Genomic DNA, 23081 nt, shown 5'->3' with positions numbered 1-23081 from the left:
TCTTTTCAACGAGACCAAGATCACATCAATCCGATAAGAATAACTCAAGTTATGTCTAAAATGCAAAATAATATTTTTGCTGTCAAGTTTCCAACCTTTACAGGGTTGGAAATCGATTTCCTCTGCAACAAAACAGTTATAACGGCTAGCTTTGGGTAAAATCACTTTATATAATTCCCCACGGCCCTAAAACTGATTGATCACTATTCTTACACATCTTAAGGATTACTTGAGAGCTTTTACACTATCATTTGCATATTCTTTCATATATTTCAATGATCAAACACATTTGAGCTCATATTGTCAAAATCCATATACTTATAGTGCTTCAAGTTGTATATCTACACTTTGAGAGTGTATATTTATTTTCAAACACTTCCTTCTTGTATTTTTGAGTTGAAAGGATGTGAGACCCATTGTATTTGAGAGGTCACCAAATACCTAAGTAAATTTGGAGTGAAATTATAAGGCATCCAAAAGTCTGAAGTCTTAGAAGATTGTAAAGTATCCCAGAGTTCGAAGTCTTAGAAGATTGTAGCAGTTTGTTAAGCACCCTTGAAGCTTGACCGTTAGTGAAAGACTTGATCGAGCGGCTTCAGTCTGGACATAGGTCACAAGTGGTGGTGACCGAATCATGACATATTGTGTTTTCAATATTCTAATCTCTAAAATCTAAACTTGTTATTGCTAGAACTTTAATTATTTCCTTGATATCTTGTATGTGCTAACTTAGGTTCTATATTTGTAATATATTATATGTTATGAATTTTTTAATGTATTGATTAGCTTTTCGCATATCATAGTTTACTTGAAATGATTATTTAGAAACTAGAAGGGGTTTTTGCAAAAAAATTATAATACTCAATTCACCCCTTATCTTGAGTATGGAAGCCACATTCCTAACAGGTCCTACTTGAACCAAGATGGAATTGTTTGTGATAGCAGATTCACTAAGCACAAAGTCTTTGCAAAATACATGGCTAAAGCTTTTGTTATGAGATATAATGGAAGGGATTAATGTTTCTCACATTGTATGAGATAATTTTATCTCTTACACACACGTAAAAATATATGGGATTCATATGGGGCCGTATGAAGAGAAAAGAGAAAAAAAATGGACTCTACATGCTTTTATGTGTATGTATGAGAAATACTAATCCCACAGTGGAATTGATAAAATAAATGATTAATAAGCAGTAGTTTTTCAATATTACGGATATACTTACAACCAATCCAAAAAGGGAAACATTTAGGGATTAAAAAAAGAGATTTATTAATCTCCATTAATAGAAGACAACTTACATCATGCCATAGAAATAAATTATGTGGGATCCATCATTTTTAAAAAAAATAAAAAGAAATAACACAATTTTCTATGTCTCACTAGCATAAGATAATTGTCTCCTACAAAAGGAGACAATTTAAACCCTTAAAAAAATACAAATAAACATTTGGATTCAAATATAAGAAAGAATAAATACCCTTTTGAGTCCATGGCAATATTCACGAAGCCCTTTTCAAAAAAGAGGCCACGTTTATCCTTTCTTTAACTCCCACCTAACGACCCAACTAACGGTGCACAGTTGGCACGTTGGTTTGCTGACGCGGCTTGGATGTGGGACACCGTGGAAGACGAGACGACGACGTTTTGGTCTCTGTCAAAACCACGAGGGCCATTTTGATCCCTGTCAAAATGCACGAAGACGTTTTTAGTCCCTGACAAAAAGCACGGGGCCCTTATTAGTCCCTAACCAGAGAAAAATAGGCACATGACTTCATTGCTTTTCTATGCAGTCCAATTTTCCAAAACAGAAGTGCATTACATCAGAAACAGGAGTGCAATCCATTTGTTCATCACAAAGTAATTAAACTAAATTTCATCACAAAGTAAAATACTCCTTCTTGGTATTTTACTTCAATGAAGTTTGTGTTTCTAACTGAAGTTTCGACCTTATTAACGATTATTCATTTCTTTTTCAATGCTAATTAAGCTTCTCACTTTGTTAAAAGGGATTCTTGGCTCTTGCAAACATCTTTTACGATCCCTAGAATATTATGAAGTGCTTTAATTCTCTTAGTCTGTATAAGACATAGCGTTATGCGATTTATGAACAATATCTTCAGTAGTGTAGATTACAATTATAATTTTTATTTTTCTATAAAAAATAATTGCATGATTGTTGATATTTAAATACAGAGAAGAAGCCAGGTAAATGATTGTTGATAATTGCAATGCATGGCAGTTGGTAGTTCTCAGCCACATGAAGGCAACTTGAGAGGAAACAACCCACCTCCATCAAATCCACAACAGGCAAATGAGCTGTTGAGTAATGAAACAATGAATGCAGCAACCAGTGGCACACGAAGCAGATTATTGGCCTTCATGAGCACACCTGGTTTTAGGCCACCAAGGCCTGCCTCAAGAAAATGACCCGCTGTTGTATAAGACCTAGGAGTAGTGCATGAGCCAACCGAGAAGGGTTTATTATTACGTGACTGACTTTTTTTGAAAATTCTGGCCATTATGTATTTGGAGGCCTTATTATGTCAATGTTTTTTTTTGTAAATTCTGGCCATATTGTATTAGAGGCCTTTCTTTTAATTCCTGGCAGTTGGCTTTATTTTGTAATGCATTATTGTACATCCATGTCTTCAAATATAATGATACTCAAATCATGTTCTAGCTATTATGTTTCACAGGGTTGATGAATGTTTAAGTTTACCAATTTTGATGTTTTTTAACTAATATACGTAGTTGTAGTTCTTGTACATCCATGTCTTCTGGTTTAACAAATTGGACTGCATACAAATTCAATTTAATGTCATGTTCCTGTTTTGCAAAATTGGATTGCACTCCTGTTTCTGATGTAATGCACTTCTGTTTTGCGAAATTGGACTGCGTAGAAAAGCAAGGAAGTCATGTGCCTATTTTTCTCTGGTTAGGGACCAATAAGGGCTTCGTGCTTTTTGTCAGGGACTAAAAACGTCCTCGTGCATTTTGACAGGGACCAAAATGGCCCTCATGATTTTGACAGGGACCAAAACATCGTCGTCTCGTCTTCCACGGTGTCCCACATCCAAGCCGCGTCAGCAAACTAACGTACCAACTGTGCACCGTTAGTTGGGAGTTAATAGAAGGATGAACATAGCCTCTTTTTTGTTATTTCAAGGACCAATTTGTCCCTTTTTTATTGCTAGGGACTGAAAAGGACTCCGTGGATATTGTCAGGGACTAAAAAGTGTATTTACTCTATACAAAAACTTTCTCTATTAAAAAAAAAAAAAAAAAAAGCATCGACTTGGATACTCATCTTGCACAGAAAAAAATTTCATGAATCATAGCGAGTTATGCGTTGGACCTACAAAGTCACTAAGGACGTTTGTCCTAAAATACTTGTCATCAAGGAACAACTGTAAACAGTATAACAACCAATCGGAATCGGTTTAGAAACAATATTATATTTTAGCATGATGAAGATTGGAAAATGGAACATATCTCTGCTTTAAAAATAGGCTAACCCTGATTGACAAATTTCACGATTGCCACAAGATAACCGTAGTTTAAAAAAATTGAAGCAAAATAATTGGCTCTTGATTTCAAGGTGATCGATCACCTGGAAAGACAGTATAAAACATTAATATTATTTGTGTAAAAATTAAATAATTCCTAATAAAGGACCTAAATTTAAGTACATCAATAAAGAATAATTTACTTAAAAATTGCATAATTTTCAACCCAAATAACATTATAAGGTTATCTAAGTTTGAAAGGAAGGCAGAAAATATAGGGGTTAATATTTGATTTTAGGTTAGAAACTAACCCCATGGTCGTTCTAATTGATTTCCTCCAATCTAAAGCAATCCGAGGTAAAGTTGAAGTTGAATGAGTAAAAATGGTGGATAATGATGATTATGTTCTTCCGAATCGCAATTCAAATGATTGTTCAATGGTGGTTATCCACGATAAAAAAGACTATTCTATATTCCCACCAATCAACCACGAAAATCTCCAAATTCTCTCAAATCAGTTCGTCCCACAATCACCTCCTTCATCTTCGTCTTCGTCTTCATCTTCATCTTCCGAATGTTCGTGTTCGACGTTTGATTCTGATTTGAGGGGCCTCTCTTCTTCGTCGTCACCGTTCGATTCACGTGTCCGCAAAGGCCGAGACTTTATCGGGTTGATGAGTGTCAGCCTCGAGATCTTGGGTTCCAAGCTTTTTGCCATGGTTTCCTCGTTCAGGAACCGCGCTTGTGCCGACAGAGGGGCATTTTGGTCAATTGGGGTGCCCGCTGCTGCCATTGTAATGTCGTGCTGGATCATCATGTTGACGAGGAAGAAGAGGAGGAATGAAACTCGTCTCATCAACATCATCAAGGAGAAGGATGGGGTTCGTTCAGTTCCATCGCTTTCTTGCATTTCATGTTTTTTTTTTTTTTTAATGTTCCAGAGAAAATTCGATTTTTAATTACTTGTTGAAGAAATTGCGTTATTAATCTTGGTTTTAGCCTGAGCTGTGATTATTGAAATATTATATTTTGATATATTAGTTAATTAGTGGATGGTTAAGCCTAGACAAGAAGACTGAATGAGACGTGTTACATAGAATAGGTACCTAGCTTGCTGCTATTTTCCTGCATTGATCATGTCATTGTTTTGTACCCTAATTGGTAATCCCATTTAAAAGATTTAGGGTTCAAATCTCATTGCATGTGGTTTGGATAGGATGAAATTAATAAGAAATAATAACATGACCTTGTTTAGCCAAAAGGGGTGATAAAAACTATTTTTTGGTTTTGTTAGGGCGTTCCATTTTGCTTGGCTACGTTATTCTAAGATTGGATGGAGAGTTATGCATGTAGGCATGAATGAGTAATGACCCGCTATTCAACCTAATCATGTCTGTCTTTGTTTGATTTCTATTGATTCATTCACTTGAAGGCTTACATTACTTAGCAGTTTCCTGACTGTCCTCTTTTGTTATGGTGTTTCGTTCACTAACTTGTAGTTTTATTTACAGAGAATTGCCCAACTCTTGCACCAAATTGCACAAATGAATGAAATACTAATAGCTCATCACAAATCTGTGGCTGCAAAAGTGGTGGAATAATTGGCTAAGGATTGTGAATATGGTAGCTATTGTAAGTCACTTTCATAAGGAGCACAGATCAAGAGCTAAGCATTGACTGATAACTATCTTATTCTTCTTCATTCCACTTTGAAATACCTCTACTCACATGTGGATTTGCAATTTGCATGGCTTCTGCAGGTGCTAGTTAGGTTGTAAAGTAACGAAAGAACTAATTGTGATTCTTAGCACATTCTTGTTACAGCAGAGTGATTGAACATGTACTCAGAAGTGGCATCTCAAACCTTATATGAAAGGAAATGCTGACAATGAAGTGTCAACTTTGGGGTTACATCATTAATCTGGCAAGATTAATAGTCCTCAATTCCTCATGGTTCATGAATAACAGTTCAGCAGGGAACCACAAAATTTACACTGGGAAGCTAGCAGAGAACTGTCTAATTGTACTAATGGTTAGTTAACTAGGTTCTTCGTGCTCAGATATTTAGCACACGTTGCATTTGTTCAAGCCCTTGATGTTAATGACTCCGACATGTGTGGTTTAGCTTTTGAAAAGTCTCAAACTACAGTTTTGTAGCTTTTGAAACCCCAAAACCATGATTTAGACAAAAGACTATATTCTTATTAGCATTAAGATTTTGTGATTTAGATTCAGTTCCAACTAATGATGGTAAATTGGGCATACCATTCTCACCGAATAAGAAAACGTATTTTCAATTACTTGTCAATAACCCAAATTTCAACCTGAAAAAAATAATTGTAAAAAACTGAGAATCAAGAGTTTTGTCCTTAAATTGATGCTTACTTTATAATATAAAGGTTCTATCAAAGTTCAAAAAATTTGAGGATCAAATTTAATATCACCACCACTATAAAATTAATTTGAGTATTAATTTGAAAAGCATATCATAGATGAACCAATAACGAGTCATTCAGCGACTTTAAGGAGAGAATTTTTTAATATGCTCTAGGATCAATGTAATCTTTCCATTCAAAAATTGACATCTGTATTAAATTTTTTTTTCTCTCTTCTCAACTTTTTTTCTCTTTCTCTCACCTTAGTTTCATCCAATTTTTTTTACTCCCCAACCACAATAACTTTGCTCCTTAAGGAGTGAGCATCCGCTAATGGTAACAGGCCCATTATTAAGTCTAGATAAATTATCATTGCATCCGCTAATGGTAACAGGCCCATTATTAAGTCTAGATAAATTATCATTAAAAAATTTGTATGATGCTTTCAAAGAATTATCTTTACGCAGACTTTATATTGATTCTCTTAGGTGCTCATAAATGGGAAGAAAAAATAATTGAATGGAAAAAACTTTTCAAGAAATTAAATAATTTATTCTTTATAGTTACAAGCAAAATTTGTCCAGTCCGCAGAAATCCATACTCGGGGAATGAAGGCTGCAGCACCTTACAAAGAAATATGCTGACTTTTAGTATTATGCAACAAAGCAGAGCCTGAAGGAATAAATCTTTGGTGCTACTGTTCTACCTATTTTTATTGATGGAATATACTGAATTTTTAGTGTAACAGTAGCACCAAAAATTTATTCCTCGTGAAGCATGATATTCAAATATCATCTTGCTGTTGCTGTCACTCTGAATACCTCGGTTTTTGGACAAAATAGTGCTGCAGTTCAAACACGTTGGTGCTTGGTAGTTGGTATAGATATTTATCCTCTTGTTACATGTCAAAGCATACTCTAGCATCCTGGATTCACTGTTATCGCCAGGGTAAACATGAATCCAAAAATTGTCCACAGGTCGAAGTTGTATGCCATATATAGAAAGGGTTTACTTCAAACATTAATTTGTGCTAAACTTATTACATTGTCTTGGTTGAAAATCATACCTTTCATTCCTTTGCCTTTTCTTGGAATTAGGAAACACAGTAACACACATTTAAGTTCTGCAGGTCAAATATCAGAGAAACAGAAACAGGTGATCAACTCATGTTACGAATTACAACAAATTCAAGATGAAATGGAAGTATATTACGTTCATGAATTAATGCCCCAAAAGAGAAGTACAAAGGAAGCTCAGTATACAGCAGATCAGTAAATAAAATTTGTTTGCTGATTGCTCAAACATAGTAGAAAGAAGATAACTTACGAAAGAATTCTATCCTAACATTCTCAAAGAAGTACCAAGACAAAAGAACAAGCAGAAGTTACATGTGAAGTGTCACCAAATCGAATTCCACTTCCAATTAATTACTGTCTATATAATTATCACCATCAAACAAGTTTTTTCTCACTAGCTTTTTAATTGACCGCTTTCTGTAGAATGTCTTCGAATATCAAACTGGTCTACAAACTCCAAAGGAGAAACAGTCTCATTTCTGATTCTCTTGATCTTAGGGCTTAACAGACCGCGATGCCTGAACCCATAGAGTTTGAGCACCTGATTATCAGCAAAATTGAAAGCCCTTTCCATGCTACTGAGGCACCTCTCAACAGGATAATCTCCATAGCTTCCACAGGGCTTACACCCCACAAAATGTGTCACAAATGGCCACCTCTCATCCCCTAATCCCGGATGATACTTCTCAATCATCTCTTCATACCGGTCAACCAACCCAGCCCAGTAACCATGCAAATAGAATGAATTCTCAAGAAACACCTTTTCCATCCAACGTTCCTTCTTGCTAAGCAACAAATAAATCAATGCAGATTGATCATCAGCCTCAAATGCCGGTCTCCCCTTCAGGTTGGCCGTCAAAACTTTACCGGCCTCTTCGCGAATGGGACCCTTGGGACCCATGGGAGCCCAAGCATCAAGCAAATCCAAAGACCACTGGCAATTCCTAAAAAGAAAGCTCCCAGTATTCACTGCAATCCAAGACTTTTGCTCAAACAACAAATCAGGGTACCCATGAAGAACCAAATTATACTCATCATACTTAGTCAAGGGAAGCTCAAACACCATATCAGTAAAAAAAGCATCACTATCCATCCACCAAATCCACTCCACCTCAGGGTGTGACAACATCAACCTCCGAATCATAGGCAACTTAGCCCAATAACCAGCAAGCTCCACATCCAGATGAGCCAAATTATACACAATTTCAATCCCATGTAATCTACAGTAATCAATCTTGTTCTTAATTGACTTCAACAAGTAATGATCCCCAATTGGGTTGTCACAGGGCTTCGGTGGGGACCCAGTGAGGAGCAAGATTCGAGCTTTACCTTTGATGTGGTTTGGGTATTCAGGGTTTTGATCGAGCCAGGCCTTGCGCTCTTGGTCCCAATTGGTGATCTTGGGGCCAAGCGTGAAGGTCGCGTTAGGGTTCAGAAGAGTCTCGTCGGCGGGATCGGAGGGGTCGGCGTCGGATCGGATCTCGGCGAGTATTCGGTTGGTCTCTTCGATGAGGTTCTGGTTGACGGCGTCGGCATCGGAGGATCCGAGGTTGACTCCGATGGTGCCGCGGAGTACGAGGATGGTGACGAAGCCGCAGAGGATGGTGATCTTGATGTTGTTGAATGTCTTGTGGATCTGACGGCCACGGGGAAGATTCACACGCCCTCTGCTGTTCGTGGTTGGCAAACTCGCGCTGTTGCTTCTCTTGTGACCTGACACATTCTCTTGCCCCATCTCTCTCTCTCTCTCTCTCTCTCTCTCTCTAACCTTCACTGTGTGGAATTAGAATGATAACCAAAGACAGAAAAAGGGTAAATTACGGTTTGCATACATAATTTTAGGAGCAAGAGGGAGAAAGGAATAAGCTTAACTGTGAGTGAATCAATGAATGAAACAAAGAAGAAGAAGAAAAAAAAAAGGGGGTAATTGGGGTTGGTTAGTTGGATTGGAGGGAAAGAAGATAGGAGTTTGAGACACTGTGAGAGGGAGGTTTAGAAACAAAATCATAAACTTATAAAAGAAAGGGAGAAACGTGTTTTTGAGTTGGGGGGTACCTTTTGCACTTTTAAACATAAGAGAACTGTTTCTCGTTTTAAATGATAAGTTATATCATTTTAGAAGAGAAGAGAGATAGACACAAAAAAAAAAAATTATTATTAAAATTTTAAATTAAAAAAACCACCCACTTTTTCTCTCTTATAATTTTCATTTTTTGTGTTTATCTCTCTCTTAAAATAACATAACTTATGTCATTTAAAATAACAAATACCGAACCTTTTAAATATACTCTTGTTCATGTTAATACACGGTATCAAATGACAGAACTGTGTAATGAATGATTTATTATTCCGAAAAATATTTGTCCTTTTCAAGATCATCATTTTAATTAAAACTAATTTTTTAATTTAAAATTTAAATTAAAAAAATCACATATCTTCTCTTTCATAATTTTTAATATGTTCTCTTACTTAAAAATAATTCCATATTTTTTAAGAAGGGCGCTTGCACATCTTTTTAGGCCGAAATGAAATGGCTGGGGAGAAAAAATATTTTCGATTTTTAGGGTACTACGGGGAACAGATTCAGTGGAGATGGAATGGGGCCTATAGCTTAGAGGATTAGAGCACATGATTACAAACTACGGTGTCGAAGGTTCGAATCCCTCCTCGCCCACAACCAGCCAAAAGGGGAAGGACCCTTCCCTCTGGGGGTAGGAAAATCATGATCGGGCTAGCGGACCCAAAGCTATAGAACTTGGGTGTGGGTATTTTGTCGAAATGGAATAACTTTTTTGGAAAAGGTTATAGTTACTACCTTTTTTTCTTACTACTTGTTACTACCTAATCTTAACTGTTGATTTCTGTCAATCTAACGACTATAATTTATTAAGTCACATTTATTAATTAATTATTAATTCTAATAAATTATAACCGTTAAATTGACGGAAATCAATGGTTAAGATTTGGTAGTGACAAGTAGTAAGAAAAAAAGGTAGTAACTATAACCTCTCCCTTTTTGCAAGAACAAATACCAATATCTTTATTTTTTTTCTTTTATTAAGGGATTTTTTTAATCTTATTTATCTCGTTTTGTTTAATTTTTAAACATAAATTTTTATTTACGTTTGAGATAAAATCACTGAATGAATATATTGAGCATAGACTAGGCCGTACATTGTAATTTTTTGAATGTTAAAAATTAAAAATTAATGTTGTCCTTTTAAAGCACATATAATTATATTATTTTAAATGAGAAAAATTAAACAAATAAAATTATGAGAAAAAGAGTGAGAAGTTTTTTTAATTTAAATTTTAAATAAAAAATACTACTTTTAATTAAAAAAATTTATTCTTTATAGAATAAATATTTTTTGCTAAAAAAATTCTCATTATCAAAAAAACATTTCATTTATACAGAAAGAAAAGTCAATACATTACTTTATACAAGAAGTTAAAGAACAAAAGAGACAAGCAAAAAGACATTTCAGAAGCAAAAAAAAAAAAAAAAAAAGACAAAAGAGACAAGCAAGTTTTAACCACGACATAACAAGTATACGGTTTTGATTTTCTTTCAGTCTTGACATGTAAGAAGGGAATAAATAAATTAAACAAACATTGACTATATGCTTTTTGTTTTGATACATTGACTTTTATATGCTAAATCATAAATATTAGTTTCTGTTAGTAAAACAAAACAAAACAAAAAAACAAAAAGCAGTAAAAACTTAAAAGGGTAGTTTGACCTAACAAACGCAGAATCCAGCTTTAGCCGTTCTGGCAATTGACACTTGGTTGGTTGTATGTGGTCTGTTATGCACTTCGCAATTGAGCTGCTCAGACAACGCGTTTAGATTATTTTATTATTTATTTATTTTTTCTGTCTATTTTTATTTAGTATTTTTTAATATTGTTAAATCAAAATCTTAATTAGAGTGAAAAATAACAAAGGCAATCGAGATTTAGATATATAATATTTAAAGTAATAAGTAAAGATAAATAAAAAATAAATAGAATAATTTATCCTTTTATTTTACGTTATTCTATGGATAGCACACAAGAGTGATCATTTCGTCACTGTTGGCAAAAAAAATTTACCAGACTGTCATTTCAACAGTAAATTTTGTCGAAATGTTACGCTGCACTTTTAGCCGTCGTTGAAGAAGTCTGAAAATAATTAAGAGTTAAGATAAGATAATGCGAATTAGTTATATTTTCAGACTTCTTAAGGGCACAGCGTGACATTTTGACAAAATTTACTATTGACGTGACAGTCTGATAAATTTTTCTGTGAAGTGTGCCAAATAGCACCTTCAAGAAAGAACCATGTACATCAACAAGCAGGCTAACAGGAAGCGCGTGGAATCCACTTGCATGGTAATACTATGTTAGATTGGAGAGTCGGCGAGAAGTATCCAGCATCCAAAGTGGCCCCCACAATATCCCCGTATTCAGACCTTGTCCTTGTCTCTTTCCTCTGCTTAAGTTAACTTATGGCCCATGTGCGGGTTTTCAAGATCTTGCTCTCTGTCCTACTGTACAGTCCTTCCTCGGTATTGTGTAATTCCTTCCTAACAAATTTGAAAATGGATCCTCTAATGCTTCAACGTGAAAAAAAAAAAAATATATGATATGATCATGTAATCACAATCATATAAAAGTAAATTAACGATTATAATTTTGTAATTACTTATTTTAATATATTTTCTCTCCCTTTCTTTATTATCATTGATCTACCTTTGTATGATTATGACATAATCATGTAATTTTTCACAGATCCAACAAATTTACAATATTATTTTCCACCAACAAAACAAAATTACGTGAGCCTGCTTAGATAGATCTGGAGGTACCCGTTTGGCCGTTCCAGACAGTGACTAATGACTATGCTGTAAATATCAATATAATGAGTTGGCATATTACAAGATGCTACTCTATCAATAAAGAGATACAATAGGAGACGATAAAATAAAAATGTTACGTTTTGTTATTTTTATTATTTTTTGAATTGTTGAATTATTTAAAGAGTGGTTAGTTATTAGAATTTCAATTTTCTTAAGGGATATACTATAACTAAGTGGAGCCTATATAGTGTTAGTGAGTAGTTATTTTTAAGATTGTTTCGTACTGTCTATTTAAATCTTGAAATATTTGAATAAATATAATCAGAAAAAGAAGGATTATCTGTGTACACTTATTTGTGTACTTGATGCAGGATTCCCTAGTTAAACTCAAATCTCCTATTTTCTTTTCTTCAAAAATAGGTGTACGGAAAAATTGATATCAGAGCTAGACATCAGACATGGAGAAACGATTGGAAAAACTATAAGATGCAGTTCAGATACTCTCCATTCAATTAAATGAGATGTTTATCAAACTCTCCAATTAGCTAAATGCTCTAGTACTAACCACCAAACTCTCTTATTTCCATTATTCCCATTTCATTCTTGATGCTTCCACACTGAAACATTTCTCTCTTTCTATCTCCACCAAACAAGCAACCCCCGTTAAAACTACCATTGTTATTAAATTTTTTTTTTAATGCTGTCAAAGTGTCTCAATCAAACAAGATCCCTCGACCAAGACTACAAATTTTTGGTTTAGACATGAGATATCCAATGAGAAATTCGCTTCTAAAATTCTTTGAGAAGAGGAAAGAAAAAGATGTGCCTAGAGAATATTTTTCAATCAACAGCAATAGAGAGACGAAAATGGATGTTGAAGAATATTCAATTACTTGATCTTACTCTTGAGGACAAGAGCAATTTTTAGGGAGAGAAAATATTACGAGTTTGTTATTTTTATTATTTTATTATCTTCTAAATTGTTGGGTTGTTTAAGTAGTAGTTAGTTATTTGAATTTCAACTTTCTGAAAGGATAGGTCATAATTATTAGTGGAGCCTATCTAGTATTAGTGAGTAATTATTTTTTAGGTTGTCTTGCATTATCTATTTAAATCTTAAAATAGAATTGAATAAAGATGATCAGAAAAGAGGAGAATTAATTTGTAAGCACTTATTTGTGTACTTGAGGTGAGATTCCCTCCATTGAACTCAAATTCCTTATTTTCTTCCAAAATAGATGTATGTACTATCAACCTCCCCCCGTTATTTAACCAGGTTGATCGTAAATTGTCGAATGGCCCAAGGAAACAGTCATAATGCACAGAAAGGTATGACTACCATACGTAAAAGCACAGTAAAATATGAACCGGAACTAACACAGAACAAGATGCAGTTCAACTCAGAAAGATCATAATGATTTTGGTAATACTTGGTATTTAATATGACTATATCATGTGAAATAATGTCAATTGTTTATGGACAAATCAATGAATATCTTTTTGTCAGTCTCTATCCCAACAATTTTTTTTTTTCATATCTTTTATCACCGTTAATTTGTCTATAAGCTGTTAAAATTCTCTTATATGACATGGCCATAAGAAATCGCATGTGAGATAATCAATTCTCAGATTTTTCATGCAAGAAGTTGAATCCAACGACAAAGAGAGCATATAGTTAATAAGCACAAACAAGCAGTAATACATTGTTAAATTGTTCATCAGAGAAAAATGGCAGAAGAGGCTGCAGGAGCAAAAACTACAAAACTTTGCTGCAGAATTTTTTACTTCTTTTTCTTCTTCCTTCCAGCAGATTTTTTTCTCATCTTCATTTTCCCAACAAATTTTCTCATCTTCATTTTCCCGTCTAATTTTGTGACTTTCTGTGGAGACTTGTCAATTAAGCTTTCCTCCATAAGGCTGATTTTTTCTGGCTTTCTAGGTTTGTAAACTTCTGTTATTGAAGGATCCAAAACATCCCTTGAGCACTGAAGAGTGATGCCCATACATGTGGCTTCATCCCAAAGATCTCTTCCCTTTTCAAAATCCCCTCCTCTACAAAGCTTTGGGATGAGCACATCATAAACTGGTCCATAACCTCCCAATGAGCTTCTCTTCATTTTCTCAAACAGTTCAAGAGCATGATTTACCCTTTCAACCCCACAGAGAATACCAATCAAACTGTAGTAAAACTTATGGTTTGGTACCAAACCTTTTCCGATCATTTGATCCACTATCTCTTTCCCTTTACCATATCTGCCACTCAGAAACAGCACCCTTGCCACAAGATAATAGCTGACCCAATCTGGAGCACAACCAGAATTTTCCATTGTTTCAATTATTTGACAAGATTCCTTAACTCTTCTGGTCTTCCCTAGACAAGAAAGCAATATGTTGTAACTGACTGAGGTTGGGAAAACCTTATAAGACCTCATCTCCATCATCACATTTAAAGCTTCAGGCACAAGTCCTGAAGGATTATGTCTAAGATTCCGTTCACAAAGGCACCTGAGGAATGTGTTGTAGCAAATTAAATCTGGGATAACCCCATCTGATTTCATTTCTTGAATAATTCTCCTGGCTTCCTTCACATTCCTCTGCACAGACCACCCATAAAGAAGACTTCTATATATGCAAGGTAATGTGCCTTTAATCTTGTCTTTGTGATGCCAAACTACCCCTTCAGCCCTCTTGGCATGCCCTCTGGAGCAAAGGGCATTAATGATAGCAGTAACTGTAAATTCATCTATAGGGCACTTATACTTGTCTAAGTTCTTGAAAATACCCAATGCCTCATCTTCTTTTCCCAGTTTAACCAAAGTCTCAGCTACAAGACCAAAAGTCTGGGAATCCATGACTCGATCCTCCTTCTTGAGATCTCCAATCAAGATATCCATTGCTGTGTAGTCTTTCTTTTCGGCAAAAACTCGAAGAGCATAATTATAGTCCTTGTCTTCCAACTCATAACTCAAATTCTTACTTGACCATAAGAAGAACCTGAGCAATCTCCTAGTGTGTGCCTCATGCTTACTAGATTCAATAGCCTGAGCTACAAGAGATGAAGTTAAGCAATCTCTAAACTTGTTTAGACTTAACTCCAGATCATCTAGCCCACCAACAGTGCTCAGGACGATACTGCAGAGCTCTTGCAACTGGGGAGGTGCAGATATTGGCGGCAATGTGGAGTAGTGGCAGACTGGAAGTTGTTGGAAATTATGGGCACTCATATTTTGAAGCCAACAGCGTCTCCAAGCAGAGTTCAGCAACACATGCATCTTGAATTTCATTTGAGAAATTCATCAAACATGTAATGTGCATCACTTGTAACTTCAAATCTTTTGACACATGGGCTGTGGGACGTTAAAAGGGAAAGTAAGATGCCGCCATCATATCCAAGAAATCCAAACTTTAAGGATAGGGGACGAACCCCTTGTCTAATTTTTTCTCAAACTTGAAATATTTAGGGTTTAAACTACCAAGTTATGCTTTTTAGGGTTCGATTGAACCGGTGGACAATAAATTGGGAACTATGAATTAGGTATTGGAAGAGCACGAGTCTCAATACTGTGACATATCTACGGCAAATCTTTCCCGGTAATGGAGTTGACGTACGTTTGAATTATTTTATTTTATTTACTGCATTAAAAATAATATTTTAGTAAAAAGTTTTTTTAAAAAATAAATATATAAAAAGGAGTCTATTTCAACAGGGACGTAATTTTTTATCTTCATTGTTGCTCCTCCAATTTTCTTTAATGATTCATGATTTAAACTTGTTTTAATATTGTGCATTTTTTTTTATAGAAACATGAAGGTAGGGGGATTTCAAGTAGGAGCTTCTTAGTGCGGAGTTGTTGAATGTGATTTCTACATATCAATTCTTGAATACTGTTTCTAAAAACAGTTTTTTTTTTATTTTTTTAAAATAAAAAATAAAAAAACTCATTTGATAAGACTTGTATTATAATTTTTTTAAAAAAAATTATAACATTTTTTTTGTTTTTAAAATCAAATTTAAATAACATGTCTTGAGTTATTTTTATTTTGTATTTTGACTTTTAACTTTAAAAAAAAACACAAAACAAATGTTTTCATAACTACTCTAAAAAACAATTTTAAGAATAAAAAAAACTAAAACATAATCAAACAGACCCATAATTTTTTATTTTTTTTTATCATTGCATTGTTTTCTTGTACTTAAAAAATTTAGCATTTTGCAGTACCTACATCCCCAGTTGGCTAAATTTCATGTAGAGTTAACTGCTATTACCAAACCATTTTTGATGTTCTTATGAAAACACTATTGCACTTACTTGATAGTGAATCATCCTTTGACATGCAGAGCATAGTGCAACCTTTACCTTCTATATAACTACTGAATTACCCTAGGATATTAAATGCTTCTCTTTTCAGGTTGATGCCATGCATACCGGAACTGATTGATGCAAATTTGTTGAGGGGGCTTAAGCTAATTTCTTGGCTGCTCGGGAAGAGAAAAGGCTAATAGCCAAACATACTGTCAACTCTTTTTCCACCCTCCCAGTCCCATCTGATATTAATAGGTGTCAATGCTATGCTTCTTGAACTGTAACTAAGCTAATGGCATGTATGATTGTAGAACGTACTGCTTGGGATATCTGAGATCAGGATTGGCTAGTAATATTAGCATACCACCATTTGCCTTTTATCTCATCTTCAATGACTTCTATGGTGTTATGTGCTTTGCATCTGCAAAGAGTTTCCTGCATTAGTATTCTTTCCATAACCCAATTGCTTGATTCAGTTTTGCTGAAAAATTTCAAACCCGTTAAAATTTCAAGAATGAAGTTTCCGTATTTCGAGACCACCAATCTGACCCTTAATTGTTGTATATTATGCCTTAACTCAAATGTTTATTTTCGATCATCTCCAATACTAACTTTGTCCCGACCGATTCATTTAATCGTTTCTCTGGATAGATAGAAAAAAGCTACAGCTTTACATGTAATCAGATTACTAAAACTAAACAGTATTAGAGAAATAATTACCCAGTTACTCTGAACCTTGAGTTTTACCACTCTAAAATAGTTTAATAGCACAAAACTTCGTACAAAGAAAATTGAAGGAAAATGCTCCAGCTGGTTGTGAAAATTGTTTGACAGTAAATCTCAGACAATATAACTCATTTCTTGAGAGAATACAAAGGTTTATGACATTTACTCCATAATTATAAGCACAACCTGCTTCAAACAGTTTCAATTAAACAAAAGTGTGATACCTTATTCACAATGGCCTTCTAGCTCAGGAAGATGAATCACTTAAGGAAGTGAAATTCAAAAAAGACCGAGCAAGAGTTTGTTATAACCCCAAATGATAAGGGTGTACACCGGAATTGGATCAGCTTCCATGACAAACCGAGTTCACAAGCTCATCAATTAATGCTGACACAATAATTTTCCAACAGAGCAAGGAACAGTACCAAGTCCTCACCGTGACAATTTTAGTGCAGTAAGGATTTTATTGGCCATTCACCCTTTGTTCAAAGAAGCAATTTGACATTCTAAAGCATCCTAGGCAGGGTTGTCTTCTTCATCTTCATCATCATTATCATAATCAGTGGAAGCAGGCTGTCCATTAAGATCCACGTTAACATCATTCAACTTTCTGACAAACTGTCCCCTCACACGAGGTCGCCTTTCAGCAAGTTGTTTCCTATTGACATACCTAATTTTCTTGTCAAAACAGCGCTCTTTCCTTTTCTGTCTAAACTTCATCAATGCTGCTTGTCTCCCATCAAATTTCCTTGATTTTACTTCGCATGAACTTGAACTTCCTAACGGTGACCATGAATGAGCTCGGGAAATCTCACCAGCTTGTAAGCAAATATTCATTGGATAATATGGGATGGATGTCATCCCAGTTGCATGAGGAAAACATTGGGGAAGATGATTGTACTGTGCAATCATAGATGAATTAGCATGACTCTGCAGGTCCTGGATATTCTTTTGATATAATTGCGCTGACGATGGCATCATAACTTGATTAACAACTCCTGAAAGATAATATGGATAAGCATGTTGGGAAGGCATGCCAGATGCATCAAGCTCAGAACCTCGACTTCTATTTCTTGGATTCACCACACCCTGAGGAAGTTCTTCCTTGTAATGATTTTGCCGTGAAACATCTCTTGATGCAGGCGGAGTGCAAGATTTCTCATTAGAGAAAGAATCAGGGACACTATTGCTGCTGGGTAAGTCATCTTGTGAATGGCTTTCAAAGGTTACTCCATCTTCGTGTGGTTGAAGGTCATTAACCCTGTATTGAGCACATGCTTGATTCTTATCTTCCACCATCCCTTGTGTAGTTGCATTATTGCCAACATGAGAAATCATTTCAAAGTTGCTATTCGGCAATGGAGCTTTGACATAAGTGATAAAGGCCGATGACTCTCCAATTCTTAGTTCACTCTTCTTTGGAGCAGATGAGAAATGACCTACAACAAAATTATGGAAAATCAGAGAGAAAATAATAAAAAATACTCCCATCAGTCAATTTTATTCAACTTCAGGAACTCAAATATCCTTCAAGACTGAAATCATTTTCAGAATTATAGCAATGGAGCTATAGAAGACAAAATATGATGTGAAAACTAGCATCAGTAATTCTGTTCCATGATGGATGCTGCTAGTACTTATAAGTAACACTAAAGCATGAAAAAATGTGCTTTAATTTTCTTGAAATTGGAGAGAAGATATGTAGACCAAAATTGGCAAAAAGAAGGTGAGGAAAGATAGGAAAAACAAAAGTTTATAATAATTTATGACATTTTATGGCATTCAAACAACTCCTATACAATCATAATAAGTAGCCAGTTGGGCATTACATTGCATGATGCCCAAAAGTTTAAACTTGTAAGTGATGTCTACATTAATGGTTCTATATTGGACTTTTCTAACACATCCCCTTACACAAGAGTCAATTGGGTATGGAAGGTGGATAATGCACAGCCCACCTACCTATGCTAAGAAATTTCCCAATTAAATATATATCAAAAGAATGAGGGGTGGTAAAGATCGGACTCATAATCACTTAATCACAAGCTCTGATACCATGTAATGCACCAATTAAATCCAGTAACTTAAGCTTGTAAGTAATGTCTACATTAATAGTTTTATACTAGACTTCTCTAATTATGATGATGCACAAAATTATTATGTAATTTCATATCTTAGAAAATAACAATTGAAGGAAAAAGAGGAGCACACCTGTTCGGCGATCACTAATTCCAGGCACATCAGGCTGACATTCGGATACATGAGCATCTGGAAGCTCCTCAGTAACAATAATATCTGCGGCAATACTAGCCTGAAAAGATAAATAATTTACAGTAATTATAATGTATCATGAAATTACAACATATCTGATCTGCATTTAGTACCAGCAAATCAGTCAGGTCATGTCTTAAACACCACTAGCTGGCCCAATACGCATAAGAGAGATGCTAGATCTGCACCCATTTACAGATTGCCAAAAACCCACATCCTCCCTTTCTCCACTACTGGATCTGTGTAAGGGTCACATCAACACTTTTCTACACACATCCATACATAATCCAAAGGCTCTACCTAGTTGTTGCTTTTCCTGTCTTCAATTTTTGTGAATAGCAATTTTCAGAGTATTACTTAGTAACTTCCTTATAGTTTTGTTATTGGTTTCCATGCACATGTTGTTCAAAATTTATTTAGGTTACCATTTTATTTATGGGTTTTATAAGAGTTATGTTGTAGGAAAGATGATTGTGTTATGTTATAGAGATTCGTTTTGCATGCCGTAGTTGTTTTTTTTTTAAAACATGCGGGTCCCACAAAATGTTGTGTGTGTAGGAAATTTTTTGTGGTTATGTTAAATGATAGATATAAACCCCTTTATTTATTACTTACATCTGAAATGTAGTTTGAGATTTTATTTAAAAATGAACCACGATTCATTTATGCTTACTCAATTTTTTACCTACGACTTCTATGGATTTAAATGCAATCTCTATAGTACCATAAGATTTGATATCTCCTTTTTCATTCGAAGGAAATATGAAAATAAGAAGCATGCCAATATCAAAGTCTACACTCTGAAATGTAGAATAATATGTAAGGTTAGCTCAATGTTAATTAAAAAAAAAAAACTTTATATTATCAACTCAATTTCAAGCTTCACCATGGTGCATAAGCTCATTAGTTTCTGATCATATTGAACCCATCGCTTACTTTCATTCTTTTATTACTTAAGTACTGTTTATCTAACATTCACCTCTTGTTCTTGTTGGATTGATATTTCTTCCTCCGGATTAGTGCTTCTTTTGGACTTATCATCTATGTCATCAGAAAACAAGGTGGTACTATTTGTATTGGCATCACTTGGGTCCGATGCTACCAGATCAAAGTCATAATTCAAGATGCTGTTCTCTGCAAGTCCAATCTGCCAGAATAGATACAAACAACCATTTCAATTTCGATTTGAGAAGATCTAGGCTGTGCACTGGAAAATTTAGAGAAAAGTTTCATATGCAATGGAGATATGCAGATGAACATGCACAGTGAAGAATCAAGCTAGAGTAACGGGGAGAGGGTGGTTCAACATTCTATTTTCCATTTATGGTTTTTCCATGTAAAGTTGTGTTTATGGAAGAAGTCTCTTGTTAATCAAAGGTGGATTCCTTCCCATTTTCCACATTCTTCACATATGATGAAGCCATGTAACATTTTTCTTCATAAGAAATGAAACTACTAATCAATGTCTATTAGATGTAACGATCACAAAGCTCATACCTCTTTATGAGTCAATAACTAATTTACTAATATTGTGGGCATGTCCTGTTTAGTATACCTTAAGTTAAAGGTAATATAAATGCTTTTAGTAATAGCCCCCCTACCCCGCTTCCATAAACAAAACAAAAAAAAAACCACTCCCTGTTAAACCCAACTAGCGAGTGTGGGGTGGAGGAAATCCTTGTATGCAGCCTTACCCTTGCATAATTGCAAAGATGCTGTTTCCTGAATTCGAACCCATGACCTTTCAGTCATGAAGGAACAGTTTTACCACTGCTCTGATTTGCCCCCTTCCACTTCCATAAACAAAATACAAAAAAAAATACTTTTGGCCATACATAGTTTCAGAAAGCTGTCTGGCTTAGCTCTAGCACAGGACAAGTAGGCAGCCTTATATTCGCCTGTGGTGCGGCGCCTACAGAATCTTAAGCTCATTAAAGTATATTTTAATTTAATGTATAATATCTTACTTTTAAACACTAATTAAAGGTTATTCACTTGTCATTCAAACTCTGGCTTAAGTCAGGTTCTTAACAGACGAAACCACTCCCAAATTATACCCCAATTAATGAGGGTAGGGGTGGGGCAATCTTTATATACAGTCTTATACTTCATATTTGCAAAGAGACTATTTTCATATTTGAACCCATGACCTTTCAGTCATAAAGAAGCAACTTTACCACTACTGGAGGCTCACCCTCTTCACGGACTGATTTTTTTAATTTAATGGACACGATGGTTTTACAACAAAAGTTGACAAGCACCTCTATTTCATGCTTGAAGTCCACAGGTATATTAGTCCTCGGCATTCGTATTAAATTGCCTAAAGTTTAAGGACAGGTGAAAAACTAATAATAGTATTAGTATGAATGCACACAATGTAAGGAACAACCATAAATATGAAGTTGAGTAAAACATACCATGCGTCTCCTTCTCCACATGTGCGTCCACAAATTTAATAGTTCATTAGAGCCTAACGGCTTTACTAGATAGTCTGCTGCTCCAAGTCTCAAGCACTTGACAACAATAGATACTTCATCTTGTGCAGACATCACTTAACCAAAAAAAAAAACATTGATGAGGAAAAGAATATGATTTGCCTAAAATAAAGAACCAAAGCTTACTTATAACAGGGATTCGGCTGAATTCTTTATCTCGTGCTATGAACTTCAACATCTTCATGCCTTTCTTTATTGGAAGGTCAACTTCAGCTAGTATGATATCTATAAATTGCCCTTCTGCATTCAGCGCATCAATTACTTGCCTTGGTGACCTTACCGAAGTAACTGTTTAAGCATTAAAAATCCACAGGTTTACTTATCTCAAAAGAGAGCATTGGAGGAATTTCAAAAGCTTTAAATCATACAAGACAAACTGCATTCCACACAAGGAATAGAAAGCACTTTAATGAAATCATAACATTTAGAGGAATTTTCATTCATACAAGTCTAGAAGGAAGGAGTAAAGCGGATGGCACTAGAGTGCAGAATCCTGCACATGCTCATACTTACAAGCTCTATTTCATGAAAGATAAAATTGAACCTCAAAACCATGAACACCCGAGGAAAATCAACACTAGTCATGTCAACGTTTCTAAAAGCTGCAGCAAGCAACTCCTTCACATAGACTTAATTAAGTCTAGCTTATGGAAGCTAAACATGCCTCTTGGAATCATCTTTCTTGTTCATCTTGAACAAATGAGCATTAGCCTCATAATGAAAAAGAAAAAATGATAAACGAGCACAAGTATTAGATAGAGAACAGAAATTGGGTTTCAAAATGAATGGAAGAAGCAAGTGGATTCAATAACCAAAAAAAAGTCATCAGACTTGAAACTGTTATTACCCTGATAAGAGCATCTCAAAAGAAGAGTAACAACCTCTTCGGAACTCTTTGAATCATTATCGCATAACAAAATCCGAACTTTGCTTCTGTCAACGAAACCATCACCACTCTTGCTATTATTTCCACCACAATTACTCTTTTTGTTGCTCAGATTTATTAGTTCTTCAGACTCCATAGCAACAACCACTACTATGCCCGATGTTGTCAAAAAAACAACCTAATCTCCATACAAAATCAAATCTTGTTCACATTTCACACACACCCAATAGGAATCGATCAAATTTCAACACCTATATCATACTATTTCACAAAACTCAGGCGTCAACCCATCGGACGGTGGTTGAACAACCAGTGTGGGCACAACAACATCCGACGGCTGGGAGAGAAGGGGGCGCATGTTAGCAGAGCTCACAAAAAAATGAAACTTTTTTTAAACCCAGTGAGTCAGAATCAATAAATGGGGAAATGAAAAACCAATCGTCAAGCGCTTTTGTGATTGCAATAGCAAAATCCGCACAAGGATACTAACGTGCACCGAAAAAGGCAATAGAATGGAGTTGTCGTGGACATAGGCCAGAGAGGTGACGTGGAAAGAGAGGGAGAAAAAAAAAAGAAAAAGAGAAATAGAGATAGATA

General features: G+C 35.1%; 4 protein-coding genes across 7 annotated transcripts; 1 reads left to right on the top strand and 3 right to left on the bottom strand.

Annotated features, from left to right (window-relative positions):
- Positions 1-3803: 3803 nt before the first annotated feature.
- On the top strand, positions 3804-5690 carry LOC133292288 (uncharacterized). The gene is made up of 3 exons (XM_061490690.1): positions 3804-4391; positions 5022-5142; positions 5271-5690. The coding sequence occupies exons 1-2, from the start codon at positions 3894-3896 to the stop codon at positions 5109-5111; spliced, it is 588 nt and encodes a 195-aa protein (XP_061346674.1). The 5' UTR covers positions 3804-3893; the 3' UTR covers positions 5112-5142; positions 5271-5690.
- A 1411-nt stretch (positions 5691-7101) lies between these two features.
- On the bottom strand, positions 7102-8958 carry LOC133292236 (probable xyloglucan 6-xylosyltransferase 5). Its single transcript, XM_061490627.1, has one exon. It carries the CDS (start codon positions 8694-8696, stop codon positions 7356-7358), a length of 1341 nt encoding a protein of 446 aa, XP_061346611.1. The 5' UTR covers positions 8697-8958; the 3' UTR covers positions 7102-7355.
- A 4589-nt stretch (positions 8959-13547) lies between these two features.
- On the bottom strand, positions 13548-15253 carry LOC133292279 (pentatricopeptide repeat-containing protein At5g61370, mitochondrial). The gene has a single exon (XM_061490679.1). It carries the CDS (start codon positions 15084-15086, stop codon positions 13584-13586), a length of 1503 nt encoding a protein of 500 aa, XP_061346663.1. The 5' UTR covers positions 15087-15253; the 3' UTR covers positions 13548-13583.
- Positions 15254-16205: 952 nt separating this feature from the next.
- Positions 16206-22845, bottom strand: LOC133292242 (two-component response regulator-like APRR1). 4 transcript variants are annotated; one of them, XR_009748889.1, is made up of 7 exons: positions 22446-22845; positions 21725-21886; positions 21521-21654; positions 20083-20250; positions 19044-19143; positions 17057-18271; positions 16206-16527 (listed from the first exon to the last, which is right to left on the bottom strand). XR_009748889.1 is itself a non-coding variant. In XM_061490633.1 (6 exons), exons 1-6 carry the CDS (start codon positions 22618-22620, stop codon positions 17349-17351), a joined length of 1662 nt encoding a protein of 553 aa, XP_061346617.1. In that variant the 5' UTR covers positions 22621-22845; the 3' UTR covers positions 16917-17348. The 4 variants fall into 4 exon arrangements, 3 of the variants coding, with proteins under 3 accessions (XP_061346617.1, XP_061346619.1, XP_061346618.1); XM_061490633.1 differs by lacking the exon at positions 16206-16527 and having other exon boundaries at positions 16917-18271; XM_061490635.1 differs by lacking the exon at positions 16206-16527 and having other exon boundaries at positions 16917-18271; positions 22480-22619.
- Positions 22846-23081: the final 236 nt, after the last annotated feature.

Source organism: Gastrolobium bilobum, unplaced genomic scaffold, assembly GCF_033153095.1.
Source record: "Gastrolobium bilobum isolate Gb01-03AN ecotype WA unplaced genomic scaffold, APGP_CSIRO_Gbil_v1 utg2182, whole genome shotgun sequence".
NCBI lineage: Eukaryota > Viridiplantae > Streptophyta > Magnoliopsida > Fabales > Fabaceae > Gastrolobium > Gastrolobium bilobum.
This window is presented reverse-complemented; position numbering and strand designations above follow the sequence as displayed.